General features: G+C 40.7%; 1 protein-coding gene across 1 annotated transcript in view; it reads left to right on the forward strand.

Moving 5' to 3' along the window:
* The first annotated feature begins 4,952 nt into the window (after positions 1-4,952).
* Positions 4,953-20,891, forward strand: part of KMO (kynurenine 3-monooxygenase) — a 31,220-nt gene continuing 15,281 nt past the window's right edge. The window contains 5 exon segments of the mRNA XM_016196065.2: positions 4,953-5,006; positions 11,071-11,140; positions 11,442-11,539; positions 12,722-12,811; positions 17,660-17,708. Of these exon segments, the coding sequence (XP_016051551.2) occupies positions 4,953-5,006; positions 11,071-11,140; positions 11,442-11,539; positions 12,722-12,811; positions 17,660-17,708 (361 nt within the window).

Genomic DNA, 20,891 nt, shown 5'->3' on the forward strand with positions numbered 1-20,891 from the left:
TCAGAGTCTCCTGTAAAGGAAAGAACCCTGTAAAGTATGCTCCTCTGGGGTTTCTAAAACATTCCACTGAACACTGTTTTTAAAGGCCACACTTAAAACATAAGGATACAAGACAGTTTGAAATCAAACAGTTGAAACAGATGTAATATGTGAATGCTAACTAAATACAGAAAGGTCATATTGATATCGGACAATTCAACTTCAAGGCAAAAATCATCCCTTGAGGGAAAGAGTTTGCTTTATAATACTAAAAGCTTTATTTTGGGCAGTAACATAGCAGTTTTCATCTGAGGAGATAAATACCAGTTATAGTATGTTTTTTCTACACATCTTGTTCAGCAATTGACAAAAGAAGCTGACCAAAAATCAGTAAGGATACAAAAGCTTTGAATAAATGACTACAGATTCGACCTAATGTGTATGGACAGGAAAATGCACTCTGCACCTGCAGGATGCTGTACACAGGTTTTCAGGCACATGCAAAGCATTTAGATGAATTTACCTTTTGCTGGGCATAAAGCAAATCTCCACCGATTTCAAATGACTGAAGATAAATAGAGTGTATTCTCCGACCACAATGAAATTTTCTAGAAATCAGTACCAACCGGATGACTAGGAATCCCATTTATTTGGAACTTAAATACATTTCTGTTCTACATTGTACTGGAAGTCCTAGCCAGCAAGGTAAGAGAATCATTCAATCAATAAGAAAGAAAGAAAAAATGACTATCATTACCCCTATGGTGAAAAAGAAAAAGCAACAAAAGACTCTAAAGATGATTAAAATTAATAAGAGAGTTTTGCATTGTTGCTGGATATAAACTCAACCAACAAAAATAAATTGTATTTCTACATACCGTCAACAGCAGAAAGTGAAATTGAAGACATCATTTACAGTAAAATAAAGATATTAATAACCTAGAAGTAAATCTAAAAAAGTGGGGGTGGGGGGAGGTAGGAAACTTTGAGAGACCTTGGGGAACACCTGAACAAATGGAGACAGGAACCATTTTTATGGATTGAAAAACTCAGTATTCTAAATAGGTTATTCTTTCCAGAAATATTCAAAACTTCAAAGCAATTCCAGTAAAAAAAAATCCCAACAGGGCTTTTTTCACCCCCTGGGTAGAATTAACAAAGTGAAACTTAGATAAGAATGCAAAGCACTAAAAAAGTGGTCAAGAAAATGACTGAAGGACAAGGCAGGTGGAATTATTCAGGGTATCAAGGCTTATTTTAAAGCCACAGTAATTTGGCCGTGGAATTGGCCTTGGTATAAGCAAGTGTAGAATAGATCAGAACAGAATAAATAGAACAGAAACCGAGAACCAGGCCCACACACGTGAGCACTGGACCACTGGCAAAGGCAGTCATGGGAAAAGGAAAGGCTTTTTGTTCAGGAGCACTGGGGAAAATTGGGTATTTATTAGGAAAATAAAATAAAATTTGGGCCCCTGTGTCACAGCATACATAAACATTAACCCCATGTTGATTATAGACCTAAAAATAAAAGGTAAATTATAAATCTCGTAGAGGACAACATAGAAAATTATCTTCATGATCCCATGATTATAAAATAATTATAAAACATAATAGGAAAAGCACTAGCCACAAAGGGAAAAATAAATCAGTTCAAATATGTTAAAATTAAGAATATTTTTTTATAAAAAGACACCACTAAGAAAGCAAAAAGCAATGCATATACGAATAAAACTTATATTTTTACAAGAGTATAATATGTTTGCAACATATGTAAAGAGTAAAACTCATATTCAACGTCGCTTAAAAAAAGAGAGACTACTCAAAGAAAAATAAGCACTTGTATACGAAAGAAGAAAAGCAAGTTGGGGATGAATGGGTGAAAAGGTTCTCAATTTCATTAACAAAGAATGCAAATTAAAATGACAATGAGATCTAGTCCAAACTCCCCAGACAGACCTGCAAAAACTAGAAATTCCCTGTGTCAAGTAAAAGTACAGTACTTCAGAACATAACTTTGGTTTATTTAGGAAGATTAAAAATATGCATCAACAGCCCTGGCTGGTGTGGCTCAGTGGGTGGAGTGACGTCCCATGCACCAAAAGGGGGCAGGTTTGTTCCTGGTCAGGGCACATGCCGGGGTTTCAGGCTCAGTCCCCAGTGCGGGGTGTGCAGGAGGAAGCCTATCGATGTTTCTCTCTCTCTCCCTCTCCCTTCCTCTCTCTCCAAAATCAATATAAAACATATGTTTTAAAAATATGCATTCACATCACATAATTCTGAAGATACTCATATATAACATGCAGTATAGTATATATACAAGATTGGTCGGGGAGGCAACATTATTCATGATATTAAAAAATTGGAATAGGGGGAAAAGGGAAACATCTGTAATACTTTAAACAGTAAAGGTCAATTTTAAAAATTTGGAAACACCCAAATGTCCATCCACATAGAATGGATGAACGATATACGACAATGAAAACGAATGAACTACAACTACACACAGCAACACAGAGGGATCTTAAGAAGCATCGTAATGAGAAAAAGAGGCACGTTGTAACAAAGTAAGGAAAAACATGAATTCGTTTAGAGTAAAGCTTAAAAAGAGGCAAAACTAAACTGTTTTTTACGGATGCATTTATGGCGGTGAAATTATAAATAAAAGCAAGGAAATGTAAAGTCAGGATGACAGTTACCTCTGCAGAGGAGAGATGATGACTGGAGCACCTGTAGAGTCTGGGGTTCGGGGAATGTCTTTTTCCTGGGCCTGAGTGGGGGTTACATGGGTACTTGTAACACAAGTCACAATAAGTCATTGTACTGGACACTTGCGTTTTATGTACTTCACTTTTTGTGTACTACAGACCATAATTTTTGAAAAGATGAATGAAACTGTTCTCTGTATATTGATACTAAAGAATTCTTGAGCTATGTGTTGTAACATTGTTACCAGATGAGGTCTGGGCCTGGTGTGGGTCTGCCTCGGGCGGCCAGTGCTGTGTGGGTTCTTGACTTCATGCAGGAAAGATTTCACAGCACAAGTCCCGGTGATTTTGAGAGTATGTTTATTAAAGCTGAAGACAGTGAAACAAAGGAAGGGCTTAAGGTAGAAGAAGCAACAGGAGAGAGAAAATCAGAGAAAAAGGGAACCTTGGAGACAAGTTCAGGGGGGTAAACCCTGGACGAGCTGCTGCTCCCCTGGTTGAGAGCCTCATGGGAACCCTTAAAGTTTAGGAGGAAGGCAGCAGAGATACAAAGCGTGGGTGTGCTGTAGCCAGAGCCAGCCCTGGGTCCTTTGTCTTGAGGCTTTTTATCTCTCTTTGGCTGGTGAAATCCTAAGGGAGGAGGTCTCAGGGAGGGTCTTAACAGAATACTCATTAGCTTTCAAGGTGTGTCCTTCAATATGCTGATTCATCAAAACGTGTCTATAGAGGGGTCAGAGGTTATTTTCCGGTTAGTTTCATTTTTAAAGAGCGTCATCATGAATGTCATTGAAGAGGTACCTGGACCCAGGCAGGTCTGCCCCAGGAAAGCCTGGAAAGTGTAAACCGTTTGCACCTAAGTGTCCTTGGTTGGGGAAGATAAAACCCTGTGATTCCTTAGCTGGCCTATAAATCGCCCAAATTGTTTGGCCTTGTTTAATTATTTTGTCTCCGTTTCGCTTATTCCACTTGCCAAGGAATTCCCTTAACTTCTTACTCTCCTGCATCAAAATGAAAAGAAAAAAAACACACAAGAAAACAAAAAAGATGTGGAAAGTATGTGACATTTGCTACTATATAAGGAAAGGGAGGGAGGGAGGTGGGGGTGAGGGTGTAGAGAGATGCTTGCAGAAGAAGGCGTCACCAACACCAAAATAGCAATTGTCTGTGGGCAGGAAAAACAGGCAGCCAAAGCACAGGGTCATAAGAATGACTCTTCACCATATATCCTTGGGTGTCATTTGAATTTTAGACCTTGTGAATGAGTAAATAAAATACCTACACAAAAGTTTCCCAATCGACTCTACACGTACCCACAAGGGGTCGCTATTGAATGATTTCAGCTTCAGCTCCCAACCAGGGGAAAGCCCGTCTGAATCCACCCTGCTCTCACTAGGAAGCGAGCAAGTGTTATCTTTTACATTCTTAGTTTATTGAACTCCCATCATGTTTCAAATATATATGTGAGTTTAAAATAAGAGCAAAGAAGTGGAGAGTTAATATGAAGCCAGGAATGAGTTTACAAGAAGCATACTATTAATCATCTCCCCCAGTGAAAACACACAAATTAGATTCTAAAGTTTCTAGCGTCCCATGGAAAAAAAAGGGGGGTTGGGGGGTAAATACAGTCAGACACAAAATTGAAAATCTTGCTGGGAGACTATTCAGAGGAGGCACAACACTGTCCCCCGGTTGAGTCTGTTAAAGGCAATCGGTGAGAATCCTTTAGGTGAAATTCCTGACCGGTCTCAAGGACAAAAATAATTTATGATTCAATTACGAAATCATGCCATCTCCCTCTCTAAGGCAAGTTGAAGATGCTTGGGAACTGCGGACGAGGGACGTTTCATTCACGGTTAATTATGAATGAAAACGAAAGTGAGAAAGCAAGAAAATACATGGGGTAGAAAACAAAGAAGAAAAACCCTAAGCCTGCGCTTCAAGATTTCTGTGTCTAACCTCAAGGCAGAGCATGTCTCCACTTGGCTGCATTTTTCCAAAATGTAGCTAATGTCATGAACTTTCTTTTTTTCTTGAAGCAGAGCTGGTTGCACGTTGGGCTACTAAGGGGTTAAATGCTACCTCCTACTTCAAGGGGAACTAGCCCAGTTCAAACACTTGGCTGGGCTCCGGGCGGAGCAGTATAAAGACCAGGAGGGAACCTGTGCCTGGGAGGAGCAGTATAAAGACCAGGAGGGAACCTGTGCCTGGGAAGCTCGCGTCTCTGTGACAGGAGCTGCGGTGACCACGGAAAACACCTCGGCAGTCATGGATCCATCTGACACGCAGAGCATAAAAATAGCTGTCGTTGGTGGTGGCCTGGTAAGCATCCACTTGGATATTTTTCCTCTTAGGGGTGTTACAGTTACTATCATCACTCTTAATGATGATTATTAGTCACTCTTACAAATCGTTCATTTTCTACTGCTGACTTTCCTGATCTTTAAATATTCATATTTTAAATCAGGCACTAGCTTCCACTTGCTGTCTCCTAGGGAAGGTATTTTACTTCCATTAGATACAAAGGTGTGTGTTTTCCCTCCTCGTTTTGATTTAGCATTTTTTTAAAAAACAAACAGAAAATAGAGATAACTGAATTCATTTATTCCCGGGTTGACTGTTGTTTTTTTAAAAAAATATTCCTGGAAATAGTCATTTTAATGAGAACATTTGCTTCACTTTGGTTAATAGCTCAGTTTATACTGTCTAATAAGAATGAAAGAGTCAAGAAACATGCAGCTAGTGCAAAATGGTCGCTTCGGGTGTTCGCTAGTCATTTGACTGACTGGGAATGAGCTCTGTCTGGTCACCTTATTTGGCTGGTCTAAGGGAGCACCTCGGGCACTGGGGTGTGGAGCCCCCTCACTGAGCAGGTGGATGACCTCCAGCGGACCTGCCCGGCATATAGTGAGATGTAGGAGGGAGTCTCTCTGCACCCACTGTCATCATACCAAAGCCGGTTCTGTCTAACACGGGGCCACCTCAAGTAAACAGAATATCCCCATTAGTTAAAATTTAATTATTTTGTTTCCACCTTTGAGCTAACCATTGAGCAGTTAGCTCATAGATATTCATTCATTTATTTAATAACTCAACAAAAATTTATCGAGGGCCTATACGTGCCAGACGCTGTTCTAGGCCGTAGATAGATTAGCATATTTAATACCACACGTATGTTTATACAGCTAATTTTGCCTTTGGTTCTGCCTTCCTTATTGTCTTTTCCCCAAAGTACTACGACAGTTCCTCTACCATTTCTAGTTCCACATTTCAAAATGCTAAGGAATGCTGTTACACGCCGTGTTGGTCAATGCATGTGACGTATGTTGTCATTTCTCCATATGGGGCTTCAGCCTAATTCTTTCCTATCAAAAATTCCTATCATAAACGGAGAATTCATGTATTAAACCAAATCAGTATTACTGAGTGCCTGCTATATGCCAAGGTCATTTTAGATATTGGGGATTCAGTGGTGAAATAAATACTTTCAGCAAGAATGCTGCAAAAGAAATGCAAACAGGGTGCTGCTGTAGAGTATCTGATACGCAGGGGGTCAGAGACAGCCCCTCGGAGGAGGGGTTAGGTGACAGGAGACCCGAATACTGAGAAAGAAGCCACGGCGGTAAGGGCTACAGAAAGAGCGTGAGCATTAGCTGGGCACGTTGACAGAGCAAACAGAAAGGCAGAAGGAATGAGCCTGGGGAACAGGAGCTGCCAAGGCTGCAGGCCCTGAGGTGGTCGTGTCTCCCAGATCTCAGAGGGCAAGGCAAGAAGGCTGGATTTTATTCTGGGCACAGTGGAGAGCCATTGCAGGACTTCAGGTGGGAAAGCAAGCTGTGATTTTAAATTTTTCTCAGGCTGTTAGGTGGAGAAAGACTGGAACAACTTCTAGAAAAACAGGGTAGAGCAATTAAGAGGCTGTCGTGTTTGTCCAAGACTTGGACAAGGGTTGCAGCAGGAATGTCTCTTAGAAATCCAAGGAAAGGTAACAAATATGTGATTGGATGTATGATTTTTGAAGGCATAAAAATGTGGATATCACCCATGCATTTCTCACTGAATAGCTCTTGAACTCTCATTGTTTGGATAGAAAATGGAAGACAAATTAATGCACATGTATTAGGAAACAACTAAATGTCCTAGGCAGAGGAGGAATGAATTACAAAACACTAGTGGGGTTCTTTGTGATTCATTCTTCCTCTATTTGGCCCATCAAAATTCGCGTTAAAAGATATTTAAAGGGTAAAGTCATTCAAAACATCAGGCTGAGACAACTCATGCATTTTATGACTTATTATTGATAGCCGTGTCCTGCCGCTGGTGTTCAAGCCAAGGTAGTGGCCTCTGCTGATGAATTTGCCTTTGAAGCAACTTGACCTTGACACGAAGAGTGTGGGTCTCACCGCTAGAGATGTCAGCTTCTGTCGTGGATTTAGACACTCGAAATTGTCTTGATGCCAAGCGGGTCTCAGTTTCCCCATCTCGGGCTAAAACTAGGTCACTAACTCTTTTACCTCTAAAATCTCACTGCTCCTTTGTCATACGTCCTCACTTGGCAGGTCTCTAGCTTTGTTCTAAATCTAGTCTTTATAAAACCAGAAATCAAATGTCACCCAGAACTTTTAATTTCCCAAAGTAAGTCCTAGACACACACACACACACACACACACACTGTTAAAGGTCTTATAATCTTGGGTCAAGGTCTGAATATATAGCTTGGTTCAAGTAAATACTTTTTTTTCTTTTATATAAATATTAATGAGATAAATCATGTGAAGAACTTAATTACTATTAGCCTTTATTACTTTTATTTTATTAATATTTTAGCAAAACTGTTCACTTCTCTCTCGTTTTCTACTCCCCAGGCCCTGAGCCTTCCTTTCTGCCCTGATGTCTAGCGCCTCCTACCAGCAGAAGTGGAGTAATTTCTTCATTTCTTTGTGGATCTAGGAGTCATTCTGAATCTGCTCAGTGGCTGGGGACAGGTTCCAATCTCACTCTGTTAGCTTTACTCTGTCTTTTGTCGTTTTGCTTGCACTCCAGATGTTCTCACTCCTTCTTCTAGCTGTCTTGCTTATGTATCCGTATGCCTCCAATATCGTTGGCTAACATTTTGAGATTTTTTTTGCTCCCCTGCTGGACCCCTAAGGCGCCTCGTGAATCCTGCTCTCGCCCCTGGTGTCCAAGTCAAGTCAGTAGCCTCTGCTGATGAATTTGCCTTGGAAGCAACTTGACCGAGAATCCACCCCTCTCAGAGTTCACTTCGCTGACTACCTCGTGAGCAGTTTCTGGTATAGAACCGATAATTCTAGACAGCTCAGAGCTTTGTTAGCTGCCTGCAAAAGATGTGTTTTTCTTTCCTTTTCGCTTATCGCAAATACTCCCAGATGGCTTGTCCATCTTTGCATACAGATCCATCCATCACATGTTCATATATCTGTTCAACTCAAAGAGAAAAGACGCAGTCACACTCTGTTGTTGATCGTCTAAGTCGGTACTGTTTCTATAAGATAACGTGAGAATATATAGAGAGATAAGATTAAAAATATGGGATATTGCAGACAGCAGCAGCAGCAACTAGGTCCAGGCGATCATGGTTCGATTCCCGGTCAGGGCACAGGCCCGGGTTGCGGCCTCGAACCCTAGTCAGGGGCGTGCAGGAGGCAGCCGATCAATGACTCTCTCATCATTGATGTTTCTCTCTCTCTCCCTCTCCCTTCCTCTCTCTGAAATCAATAAAGATATATATTTAAAAAGAAAAAGTTTTGAAAGAACTTTTTAAATTGGTAGCTTAGTCATCAATACCATGGGCATGGTGGGGCCAAAGCACATGCTCTGTAAAGAAGGAAGTAAGAGGAGACAGAAAAACAAGGGAAAATGGAAGAACAGAAAATTGGGTAAATCCACAATTAGGTAACCAAGGAATCTCCTCAGAGCTCTGCTTACGCACCCAAACACTAGACCAATTGTGAATAAAACTTTGATTTTACAAATCATTTGATGACCAGAATGGTTTACTATCCTGGACTTTTGGGGCATCAGAACCAATTGTTCCCCAATCGGGGATCGAACCCACAATCCAGGTGTGTGCCCTGACCAGGAATTGAACCTGATCGCCCAGGTCCTTCATAGAGGGGTCCTATCTCTACCAAGAGCTTTCACTGCCCCCAGGAGCCTAACCCCCCGGCCTCTCCACTCCTCTCAGCACCCTCAACACCCTTCCCTGTTTATCCTCAGGAACCAGCTGTGCTTTCAACCAGAGTTTGTGGTGGCCTCAGAGTGGTTACGCGCATTTTCCTTTCCATTTATACCTTCATCTCTTGGTACTTTCAGCACTTTTTTTTTGACAGCTTAACAGCTAAAGAAGGTACCGGCGGTTTTTCCCAAATAAGCACATTTTACAGAAAGTGAGAAGAGGAAACAGAGAGGGTGAGACGTCCTTCGTTAGCCACGTTCTGAATCCTTCTGGCTGAACATCTGTGACATCCACCGATATTTAATTTCTTTGAGTTTTATGCGAACCTCAGTCGCACAGAACTGGGGTCATCATAATCTTTGTTTCAGGGCCCATTCTTAGGACTGGCCTTGGAGAAGACATTTTCATTTAGATTTTTGCTCGTTTGTTTATTAATGATAACAGGCTGAAGCTGTAACCTTTGAACTCACCACTCAACACAAGAATTACAACATTGCCAAAGGCTTATACCTGCCTCTGGGCTTCTCTCTCAAACCCCTTAGAAGCATTGCCCTGAATCCTGTGTTTATCATTCCCTTGAATATATATATATATATATTTAAAAGCTTTATGTGTATATGTAGCATATAGACACATATTATTAATACATATATATTTCTAAAATTATGTGTATGCGAATATTGCGGATTAGTTTTAGTTGTCTTTTTTTTTTTTTTTACAAGACAATCATGCAGTATGAAATTATTAAGAATATGTTTTAAAATATATATTAAGGCCCTGGCCGGGTAGCTCAGTTGGTTTGGAGCACTGTCCCCTATGTTCACCAGAAGGTTGAGGGTTCAATTCCTGGTCAGGGCACATACCTGGATCGTGGGTTTGATCCCCAATTGGGGAGCATATGGGAGGAAACTGATCGATTTTCTCTATCATATCAATGTTTCCCTCTTTCTCCCTTCCTCTCTCTCTGAAATCAATAAAGATATATTTTAAAAATAATAGTAATAAAATAAATAATAAAAATAAATAAATAAAAATTTGAGAGCATGGAGTCCTGGCAAGCATGAACTCTCAGAAGCTGCTGGTTGAAAAACACATTAGTATAAAATGTTAAAACACGTAACATAATAAAGGTAAGAAAACATAAGCCTTTGAACAGGGATTCCCCTTCCTAGTTTAAGACTCCAGAGAAAAGTCATGCACCCGTGTCCTAGGATTCACGTACAAAAATGCTCTTTGCAGCGTTGTTGGTAATATTCCCCAACCAGGGAAAACTCGAAAGCCTTTCAATAGTAGAATGGCTAAATCATCTGTGAGATTTCACACAATGACGAATCGGACAGTAATAAAAATGGATCACCCAGAGTTTACCTGCAGCCACACGGATGACTCTCATAGGCATATTGTGGTGTTAGAAGCAAGGTGCAAAAACATACACACGTGTGGTTTTAATGATGTGGTTTAAAAAGCAAGGACAATTAACCCAGATTGCCTAGGGATATATATTTAAGTGATAAAACTGTAAAGAAGCAAGGATGAGTTATCATGAAAGTCAACACAATATTTACCTTTTGGTGAAAGGTTGGGGATTGTAACTGGGGGAAGGTGGGGGTCGCTTTAGGGGGGTGGCAACGTCCTACTTTCTGACCAGAGTGATGGTTATATGGGTGTTTGCTTTCTAATTGTTGGTTAAACTATATACATGTTTTATGGTCTTTCTGTATGAAAGTTAGATCTTGCTAAAAAAAAAAAAAGTAAAAAGACCCCTAGCCTGTGTGGCCCAGTGGTTAGAGCGTCGGCCTGCAGATCGAAGGGTCGCGGATTCGATTTCTGCCACGGGCACGTTCCTTGGTCTCAGGCTAGGTCCCTGGCCCTGGCCGGGGCTTGTGCAGAAGGCAACCAATCGATGTGTCTCTCTTACATCAATATTTCTCTCTCTCTCTCCCCTTTCCACTCTCTCTGAAAAGCAATGGAAAAAATATCCTCAGGTGAGGATTTAAAAAAATAAAATAAAAAGAAACCTCTCTCTCAACTCATAGCACTCAATCTTGAATTATCCCATTACTGTTGCAAGCGGAGCCTTCTAGCAGTGACTGAGTACATCAGTGTAACAGCCAAGCCACACGCGGCGGAGAAAATTCTCCATCCTGGTGGAGTCAGATGAAAATATGATAAAACTTCTTTGATTCCTAGGTGGGATCCTTAAATGCCTGCTTCCTGGCACAGCGGAATTTCCAAGTGGATGTATACGAAGCTAGGGAAGGTAAGGCCTTGCTGCAAACTGAGATGCGGTTCTCATTCTCTGATCTCTTTCTCTTTAGATTTTAAAAAGATTTAAAAAAAAAAAAAAGAAGAAGAAGAAGGGGGAACTTTTAGAATTTTTTAAACCTCAAGTATCTAAATTCATTTAATACAAATTTACTATAATGAGCATTTTCTTTAAGAGAGTTAGGAAGGTCTTTGAACTTGGTGCCGGGCACACCGTTGCTCAGGTGCTACGTGCCCGTCCTGTCCTAGGATGGAAGGAAACGTGTGTAACGTGGAGCCTGCTTCCAATGTTTCAGATATGCGAGTGGCTAAATATGCACGCGGGAGAAGCATTAACTTGGCCCTTTCTCACAGAGGACGACAAGCCTTGAAAGCCGTTGGCCTTGAAGACCAGGTACCTTGTTAATGCATTTTCCTTGTAGGAGATAAACCAACAATGGCATGGTTTTTATCTCATTCCTGTCCAAAGCACTATTGAATGCCAAGAGCCTCACTCCACAAAGGTTTGGCAAGAGGCTGAACATTTGACACTTTGAGGCATCTAGGGGATCCAGAGAGTGAGGAGTGACATGGGGCAGAGGAACCCTGCCAACTCCAGGAATTTGGTCATTTCTTCTGACGTGGGCTCTCAGCAGGATGGTGGAGCTCTGCCTCCAGAAAGAGATCTGAGATGGCATTAAAATAAGAGAGCAGGCCAACTCTATTCTTTTGACTATACAGGTCCCTAATCGCTCACCCACAATCCTGTACTCCAAAAACCTCCGAAAATAGAAAGCTTTCCTCACCCATTTGGCAGAAAATTTGACCTGATGGGATGCTTTTTATGACCTTACATTTTTTTTCCACTTAGTGTGACTGTTTTACTACAGAAATATTTTACTTGATTATGAAGCAGTGCCCCAGACTCTGCTGGGAGCTATGTGATATCCACATTCGCACTAAACTACCTCCCAAAAATGTGAAAACCTCTGAATTCTGAAACCAACGGGCCCCAAGCTTTTGGAGAAGGGTTGTGGGCCTGTAATAGATTTTCCTTACGTGGCCTCAATGTCACTGAACTTCTTACTGTCTATCACGCAGCTTGAAAATGTGAATAGAAATGATGCCTTTTTCTTGATAGAACTTTTGCCGACAATGGTCTTCGAAATGATAATTAAGTCAATATAAGTTCTATTTGCATTTTTACACTTTTCTTAGGTCTGTATGAAGGAAAACACTGCACTGGGTTTCAGGAGTCCTGGGTTTTACTCCCCATGGAGTGCTTTCTTTTGTTATCATAAGAAAATCATTTTACCTCTCCAGCAATGAAACACTTTCCTCGAGTGTAATATTTGATTTGGATCCCATAAAGTTTAAATCGGTTCCAAAATCTAAAGGTCCAAAAAAAAAATGCAAAAAATTTGCAGGAGCACAGTTCTTATAGATGAAGTTTGAGCCATACTGTGCGCCCTATGGTCCTTTACGTTATATTTATTTTTGAAAATATTTAAAAATCACACTTTAAAATTGGTAACCATCTTATTTGCATAATGCCATGCTACAGACGCTGAGATGGGTATTTCTGGCTTTGTTGCAGATTGTATCTCAAGGTGTTCCCATGAGAGCAAGAATGATTCACTCCCTTTCAGGAAGAAAGTCTGCAATTCCCTATGGGACAAAGTCACAGGTAGGTTGACCCTTCGGAGACTTGTTTGGTTATAGCCTAACCAAAGTCTAAAGTCTATGGCTTGCACTTGGACCTGTTTCTGACATTTCCAGCCACAGTCTAGAAGCCAGGAATATAAACTAGTTAACAAGTTAATTCACAAGAGATGTTGAAAATAGGGCCCAGTCCCTACTAAACACCCAATAAATCAGCTATTGTCGTCCCTGGTACCTTGTTTTTTGTCTCTGTGCTTTGCTCATACAGGATGCCCTTGCCTTCTCATCTCCTCTCAGTTACCCAGAGAACATTGCAATGTATTTACTGTCAAGCATAATATGCAAAAACAACTTTGGAGGGTTTTACGATGTTGCTTTCCCTGACTCTCTCACCCAAAATTTAACTACAATGGAATTTATAGAATGAACCCAAAATGCTTTCAGTATTGTATAATTTCAAAAACATCAGAGTCCAGAATGTGATGTAGGCATTTATGGAAGAAAATCCTTATCTTGCTTTGTGTTTTCTTTTTATCTTCTACACAGTAACATACAGAGTTGGGCAAATTTTGCACTGGGTGTGCAACATTGGGAATGTACTTAATGAGCTGTATATTTAAAATGGAAAGGATGCTATTTTGTATTATATGTATTTTGCCACAATTAAAATATGTTTCAAAAGTGGGTCAGAAGTAAAGCATTCCAACAACTAAGGGCTTTGGGGAAGGACGTGGCAGGGAGGAATCAAGTTTTCTATTTAATGACTTTTTAGAAATAATAACCTGCTTATTTGGGCATTATAAAAACATAGATACAGAATCTTCATTCATGAGCCTGGCAGGGGAATAAAGGGGTAGAAAGTCCTCTGACCATTCATAAGTCAGATAAACATTTTCAGATAATTAATATATCCTGTCTCATTGGCCCCAAATTGAGCTTGGTGTTATAGGAAAGAAACAATGTACACACACAGGTCAAGTATAAGCTCTGCTAACTGTGGGGGCTAAAAAAATATTAATACTTTTTCTCTCACCTTCTAGATTCTTCTGGTTTGGCCAATTACCAAATTAACAGAGACAGACTAACTGGAGAAAATCAAAATTTAATACATGCTCATGGGGAATTCACATAGACAGAATAAGTCCATGAAAAGTCCCAAAGACACTGAGGCAAAAATGGATATATAAGACATTTTTGGACAATGGAGAAAGGGGTGGGGGAACGAGTATTAGATTTCAGAAGTGGGAGTGGGCGATTTACAGGGAAATGCACAAGACCAGATAACCCTTGCTAGGCCAGTCGGAGACAGTGGTGCACAGGGGGATCTAGCTAAGCACCTGCTGAAGCCCTCTCGTCTCCCATACTTAATTCAAATTAGGCTAAGGGGACACCCCAAAATCTCCTTCTTGCAGCGGGTGTCTTTGTCTGAATCTCTTGGCAGGAAATGGGGGAAGGGTTAAAGTTTCTTTCTGAGCCGTTGGTTTCTTAAGAAACAGCTTAAAATCAATATCCCTAAAAGCAGGGGAGCAGAATGTTATTGCCTTCCTTACTAAATGTTTTCTTTCCGTAAACAAGAATTGTCCTCTTGTGTGCCCCGTCCTGAGCCGGTTGCTGAGTGTAGGGAGGGGAGCTTGCAGCCTGGTCAGGGCAGGAAGGAATCACCCTCCGTGTGTGAACTCAGCTGAGGGGTGGCAGGGATGCTCGGCTGTGTGGTTTAGAGAAGCAGGAAAGCTTTGGTTTTCAGAGAAGTCTTCCCAGAGAAAGTGAGATTTGAGATAGACAATGAGTGGAAATCTTAAATCAGCAGTGAGACAGCGTTGTCCCAATCAAGCGAGGGCCTATCCATGGAGGGAAGTTGGGTGAGACCAGATTTCTAAAAAATATGCGTGTTTGAGTGCCAAGTGTGCATTGAACGAGAAAACGTGTAAATGCACCTTCTCAAAAAAGGGTCCGACAGGAATCAGCGACCTTGGATTCATTGAATCCAACCACCTTGCTTTACAGATGAAGAGACAGGCCACACGATTACAGGAGGTCAAGGCCAAAGGAAAAACGAGGCAGGTTGTCCATGAGACAACAGCCAGCAGAGCGTGGTGTCCGAGGCCCTCACAGGAGACCTGGGTACCCCTTTTTTCCTGGATTAACATGGAGTGTGCTGAGGAAGACCAATTCCTCATACCCATTCCCTCGGCAAAGATTGAACCAATAAAGTATAAATAGACGGAGGAGTGAAATATGGCTCAAGTTATCAGGAAAGCTTGATGAGGAGAGTGACTTGGACCTGAGATGACAATTGGCTTCGGGGTGACAGCGTCAGTGGGGGCTCCCATTTTGGGGCCTTCAATACAACAGAAGGAGGAAATGACTCCTTCCCCACCAATCCTACTATTTCTCAATTCTTAAGAATTGGGTCAAGACTAAATTTATAGCCACCCCTCTTTCTTTGGTTTGTAGCACTGCTTTCACATCTGAGTCAAGCATGGGGGCCTCCTTACCCTTTACGGTTGCCTTGAACTACTTAATTCCATGCCTATGGAAGTCTAAAGCCCCCCGCCTGACCCCAGGATCTCCCCGGATCCCCAGGGAGCCTACCTCCTATTGCATCCGCTGCCTCTTGGTGTCCGTTCCCTCTCCTCCAGTATTGGCTGTGCACCATCATGGTCCAGACACGAAGTCCACCCCTCTAACCAATTTCTGCAAACAACACTCACTCATGAGACACATGAATATGCTAAAGACCTGTGGGTCCTGGAGAGCCCACGTTGCACACAGAACAGCAAACAACCTTGAAATCCCTAATGTGCACAATCTAATCTCCAAAATCCATCTAAACCCCTTCTCTGAGCCTCCCTCCTCTAGCTGTTGTTTTCTCTGCCCTTTGTCCTGCAGCGTCCAGGCTCTTCCTGTCTTGCTGGTTCCTCCCATCCCCACCTCCCAAACTGCCCTGGGAACTGTCAAAATATTCCCTAATATACAGAGCAAATCAGAGCTTCCCAATGTTTACTTCTAATTTTCCAAGCCCAAAGCAAACGTGCTCCCCTCCTAGGAAACATTCTCACTTGAAGGCATTCGGTACCTAGAATGTGAATATATTTGAAAAAGGCAGCACTGCAACTATTGCCTTACAAATTTCCAAAGGAGATAAGCCGACTTCCTTTAGATGATGATGGTGGTGATGATGATGAAGATGATTTTGGTTACAAGAGCCATTTTTTATTATATTTTTCATAAGATCAACCTTTCAGAAAGGTTGGTGGGAGTTAGAAAGACTTGATGGGAGTTACTCTAACTTTTGATTATGAAAAAATACTACCCAAGGATATAGAGTAGACCAGACAGGGACCCTCCGTACTCTTCCTCTAGGACCCATGTGTCTATCATTCCCAGATATCAATCAAGCCCGATTATTGATATGGAAAAAATATTCCTATGTAAATAAGCTTTTATAGTTAGAATGTTTCCTAATATACTCTGAATAATAAGTGTGGTTTCTTCCATTGAAATGAGGTGATTAATGACATAGAAAACTGCAAAACAGAACTAAGAGAGAGAGAATTAATAGGTCCCTGTTAATTTCAATTTATAGCAAAGACGCAGGAAACTCTTCCCCTGTCATTGCTTCGGTAGCATAACCAAGTTATTTTTATACCAAGTATAGATTTAACTGTTAATTTTAAATGTCTACATTTGGATGAGCTGACGATTCATAAATTAGTATATTTGTGTTAAATGTAGAAGGCCATACTATGGAAAATTATATGGTTAAAAATTTTAAAGCAATAGGTTTACCCTGAATTGCAAGACTGCATTATGCCTTTCATGGGACCTAGGTAGGCATTCCTGCCTTTGGGGGCCCCTTTCTCTCTAAAACGATAAATAGTAAAAATTAGATTTTATGAGTGTACTGATATAAATATTAACACAATCTAGGCTAGATTCATTCTTATATATTCATTATACTTAATTTTTCTTCTGATTTTAAACTAAACTAAAATTAAAACATTTTGGTGTACCCCTAAATGTATGGTGGGCCCTAAGTACTGTACCTGGCATGTCTTATGAAACGATCAACCCCAGTGAATTGTCCTACAAAATACAAAGTCACAAACCACCAACATGTGTCCAGGAAGGGTTGATCCACTCCTACCAACCCCCTTCTGGCCACAACCATGAACACACACACACACACACACACACATTTTCACATTGAAATGAAGGCCTTCAAAGTAATCTCTTTGGGGAATAGTACATTTATTCTAGAGATGTTGTCATTTCTTAAGTTTATTTTATTTTAATTATTTTTTTAATATGTTGTCATTGATTTCAGAGAGAGGCAAGGAGAGAGGGAGAGGGAGACAGAAACATCAATGATGAGAGAGTCATTGATCGGCTGCCTCCTCCACAGCCCCTACTGGGGATTGAGCCCAAAACCCAGGCATGTGCCCTGACCAGGAATCGAACTGGGATCCCCTGGATCATAGGTTGATGCTCAACCGCTGAGCCAAGCCGGCCAGCCCTGAAGTTTTTTTAAATCGCTCAATTTGGAGACCCAAGACAAAACTATGAAATTTACAGTTTATTTTTAAAACAAAACTGAGTGAAAATAATATTTTCCTACAAGATAAGGGTTTGGTTTTTATAGTATCCAACTTTGAAGAAGCCTAAATTTAACTAAGCATCGCATTATATGTATTTGGTTAAAGTGTTTTTGTGTGTGGGTGTTTTTTTAAAAAGCTAGTTAGCTAAACGGTCATAAAACTGAGCTTGCAACCTTTTGCTAATTAATAAATTTTTCCTATTTCTGAGTGAGTTATATAGAATCATGTTTGTCTGTTCTCCAGAAACAAATGTATCTACTATATTTTTCTTACAGTATATTCTTTCTATAAGCAGAGAACATCTAAACAAGGATCTATTAACTGGTAAGTCCAATGCTTTATTGACCAGATGTCAGTTTGTGTATAGCACATGAGACTAATCTTGTCACATGATTTATTGGGATTTGTTTACTATTTCTTTTTATGAGTAATTAAGAGCAGGACTATGTACAATACCAAGTCCTTCTTGAAAAGTAGCAGTGATGCATCCTCTTTTCATCTTTTCAGTGATCTAGATGGAAATAATTTGTTCAATGAGTATTGAATTCATATCATCTTACAGGCACTGGAATGAATGAGGGCTCTTCCTGATGAGTAACACACAGTCTAGTGGAAACAGCAGATATGCTCTGATGATTTGCAAAGTGACAAGTTAGATTTGCATTTCAGAAAATCAAAAAACAGTAATGCAGAGGCCATCAGAGAGTTGAGATCTTCAGAGTACTGGGTAATGCCTGGTGCAAAAAAAAAAACGAGGCCATGGACTAAAGCTATAGCAACGGGTTGGAGGGAAGGGAGTAGATTCATGGCATTTGTAGGAGACCCAGTAGATAGAGGGAGAAGCAGGCTGAAGAAGTGGAAGGAGTAAAATATAACCCTGAGGATCCTGAGTAACGACAAAGGCCTACACATTCACGGAAAAGCCCCTGGATTCGTAATTAAATCCAGTCACACCCCAGTAGCCATTGATTGTAGCAGTTTTCTCTCCTCTCCAGCAATTGTGCCAAACAGAGTCACTCCCTGCAAAGCACGCCCCTTAAGTATTCCCCCTGTCTCCTCAATCAATCTGCCTTGATGGGGCCCAGTAGTCTCTGCTCTTTGGAGAGCAGAGGTTCCAACGACTTATCTGTTTCTCCGCAGCTCCCTATCCAAAGCCAGTTTGCAGTATGTCTTTTGAATTGAATTGAATTCAACCGGGAGGAGGAGTTTTGGAGAAAGTCATTCTAGGTGACTCGCGAGGGCCTTAAGAAACTGGGCTTAGCATTCTTAATTCGATTTCTTTCCCTCCGTTTGTAAGATTGCCTTTTGGATGGGCAGATGGGTGGGGTGGGGCTAGGTGGCTAGATAGATTCATGTGGATCTTAAGAAAAGAGATAAACCAAAAGGCACCTCTTAAAAATGTCGTGTAGGTGGCCTAAGACAATCTCCTTATAGTATTTTCTGAATTTATTACAATGAAAATAACAGCAAATATTCATTGAGGCACCAGGCACTATGTTAAATGCTTTATATGCCTGGATTTCTATAACCCTCCCAACAACTACGTGAGGTGGGAATTATCTTTACTTCAGTTGTACAGATGGTGAGGGAGGCTTACGGGCCCCACAGGGTAACGGGTCACACTGTTAATAAGTGGTAGAATATGGATTGAAACCTAAGTCTGTTTATTCCAAAGCCCATGCTTTTAAATTACCATCATTGCCTCTAATATTATATATGAAACATCTGCTAATACTAAGGAGGTGACACGTATGGGGAAGATCCAGCCTCGGTGCACAGATCAGAAGCTCCCCGCACTGCCTGCGTTGAAATGTGCTGCACAGCACACGAGTTCACAAATGCTGTAAATACCTTAGCAAAATGCATGCTGAGCCTCTTGACCCCTACACTTTGGAATGTAAAGTTCTTTATTGCTTTACAAAAATCAAACGTATGAGCTGCCCACTCTACGTTGCCAATTAATTGTAGGTGCTCATTTCTTCCTGCCTGAGGCATTCTAACTAAAGCATTTTCACGCATCAGCATTTCTTGAGGGACTTTTTAATGATTTGCTATTCTGTGGAACATTAGTAATTGCTAAGCAAGACACAAAGAAAAAGAACACAGGGTCAAGTGAGTCTGGTAAGTCCTGCATCAAACAAGCTTTAAGTCTTTCTTCTTACAGTACTTCTCAGGGCCTTTATTGGACTAGTCTGCGTTGCAGATCTTCTAGGGCAGTGCTGTCCAAGATGTAGCCTCAAATGCCAGCCATATGTATAATTTTAAATTTAACATTAACCACATTAAAAAAAACAAAAACCTAAAGAGAAATAGGCGAACTTAACAATGTATTTCAACCCCATGTCCAAATATTATCATTTTAATGTGTAATCAATATGACAGTTCTTTATGAGACATTTTCAGTCTCTTACACTTTTTTGTACTAAGTTGTAAAAATCCAAAGCATACAACACATCTCCATTTGGACCAGCCCCCACATTTCAAACACGCAAGAACCACAAGTGGCTGGAGACCCAGCCAGCACAGCCAGGATGGTCAGAGTGTTAGTTAGCATTTCTCAAAAGGATTTGACCACAGGCCAGTTTGTTGTCTTTTAGGGAGCACATCCCAGGACTATTGTCCTGTGAAAAAATCCTTTGGGGTGTATTAGAATACATTTAAGAAAGAATAAAGTAGTCGATGCCACGAATGCCTTCTGTTTGTCAAAGGTAGGCTTGGCAGTTCAGGTAAATTCCGGTTTCTCCAAAGTTATTTGCCAAAAGGTTTCTTATACATAAATAAGTCTTCAGTTTAAGGCCCCTCAGATTTCAATCCCACATTCAAGAATCTTAAAGGCTTCAAACCCCGAATCAAGCTCAGTCAAAATGAAACAAAAAGATCCAAAATCTGAGACTAGAGGGAGGCAAGTAGAGGCAGGAACAGTGAGTTGAAAGCCAGAACCTCTGGTACATGGGCCCTGTCTTTTTCTTTTCTGTGACCTCTGGCATCTTCCCTTTCCTTCCAGGGTCTCCATAACTCCACTTATCAGATGAACGGCTTTGAACTAACCCTTACCTCCTGATTTGTGGCTTTGGAAACAAGAAAAAGCCTGTAATGATAGCTTTCCTATCCTTGAGACTAAATAATGACAAGAGTCATATTTTACTACTCCGACAAGAACAAACAAACAAAATACACTGACATAACCTGATTCTCTTTATTAGGAAGGTTCCAACAGTTTGACTTATTTCCTCCCTAGTGTCCGGGTGTGTGATTATAAAAAGAACTCGTGTCAATAGCCTACATTTGTTAGGACTGGAATCAGGAATCTGGAGGGCTTAGGGCAGGCACAGTGTGAGAGAGTTTGGCTGAATATTTTCAATCACAATGAAAGCCTTAAGTTATAGGGAGCTTTTAAAATATATACAGCCTGTTTACTTTCCAGGGTGCCAATAATCTCAGCAATGTAAGAATTTGCATAATGGAGTTAGTTGGATTTATTATTTATTTATTTATTTTGATTTATTT

This window comes from Miniopterus natalensis, chromosome 21, assembly GCF_054644295.1.
Source record: "Miniopterus natalensis isolate mMinNat1 chromosome 21, mMinNat1.hap1, whole genome shotgun sequence".
NCBI classification, from domain to species: Eukaryota; Metazoa; Chordata; class Mammalia; order Chiroptera; family Miniopteridae; genus Miniopterus; species Miniopterus natalensis.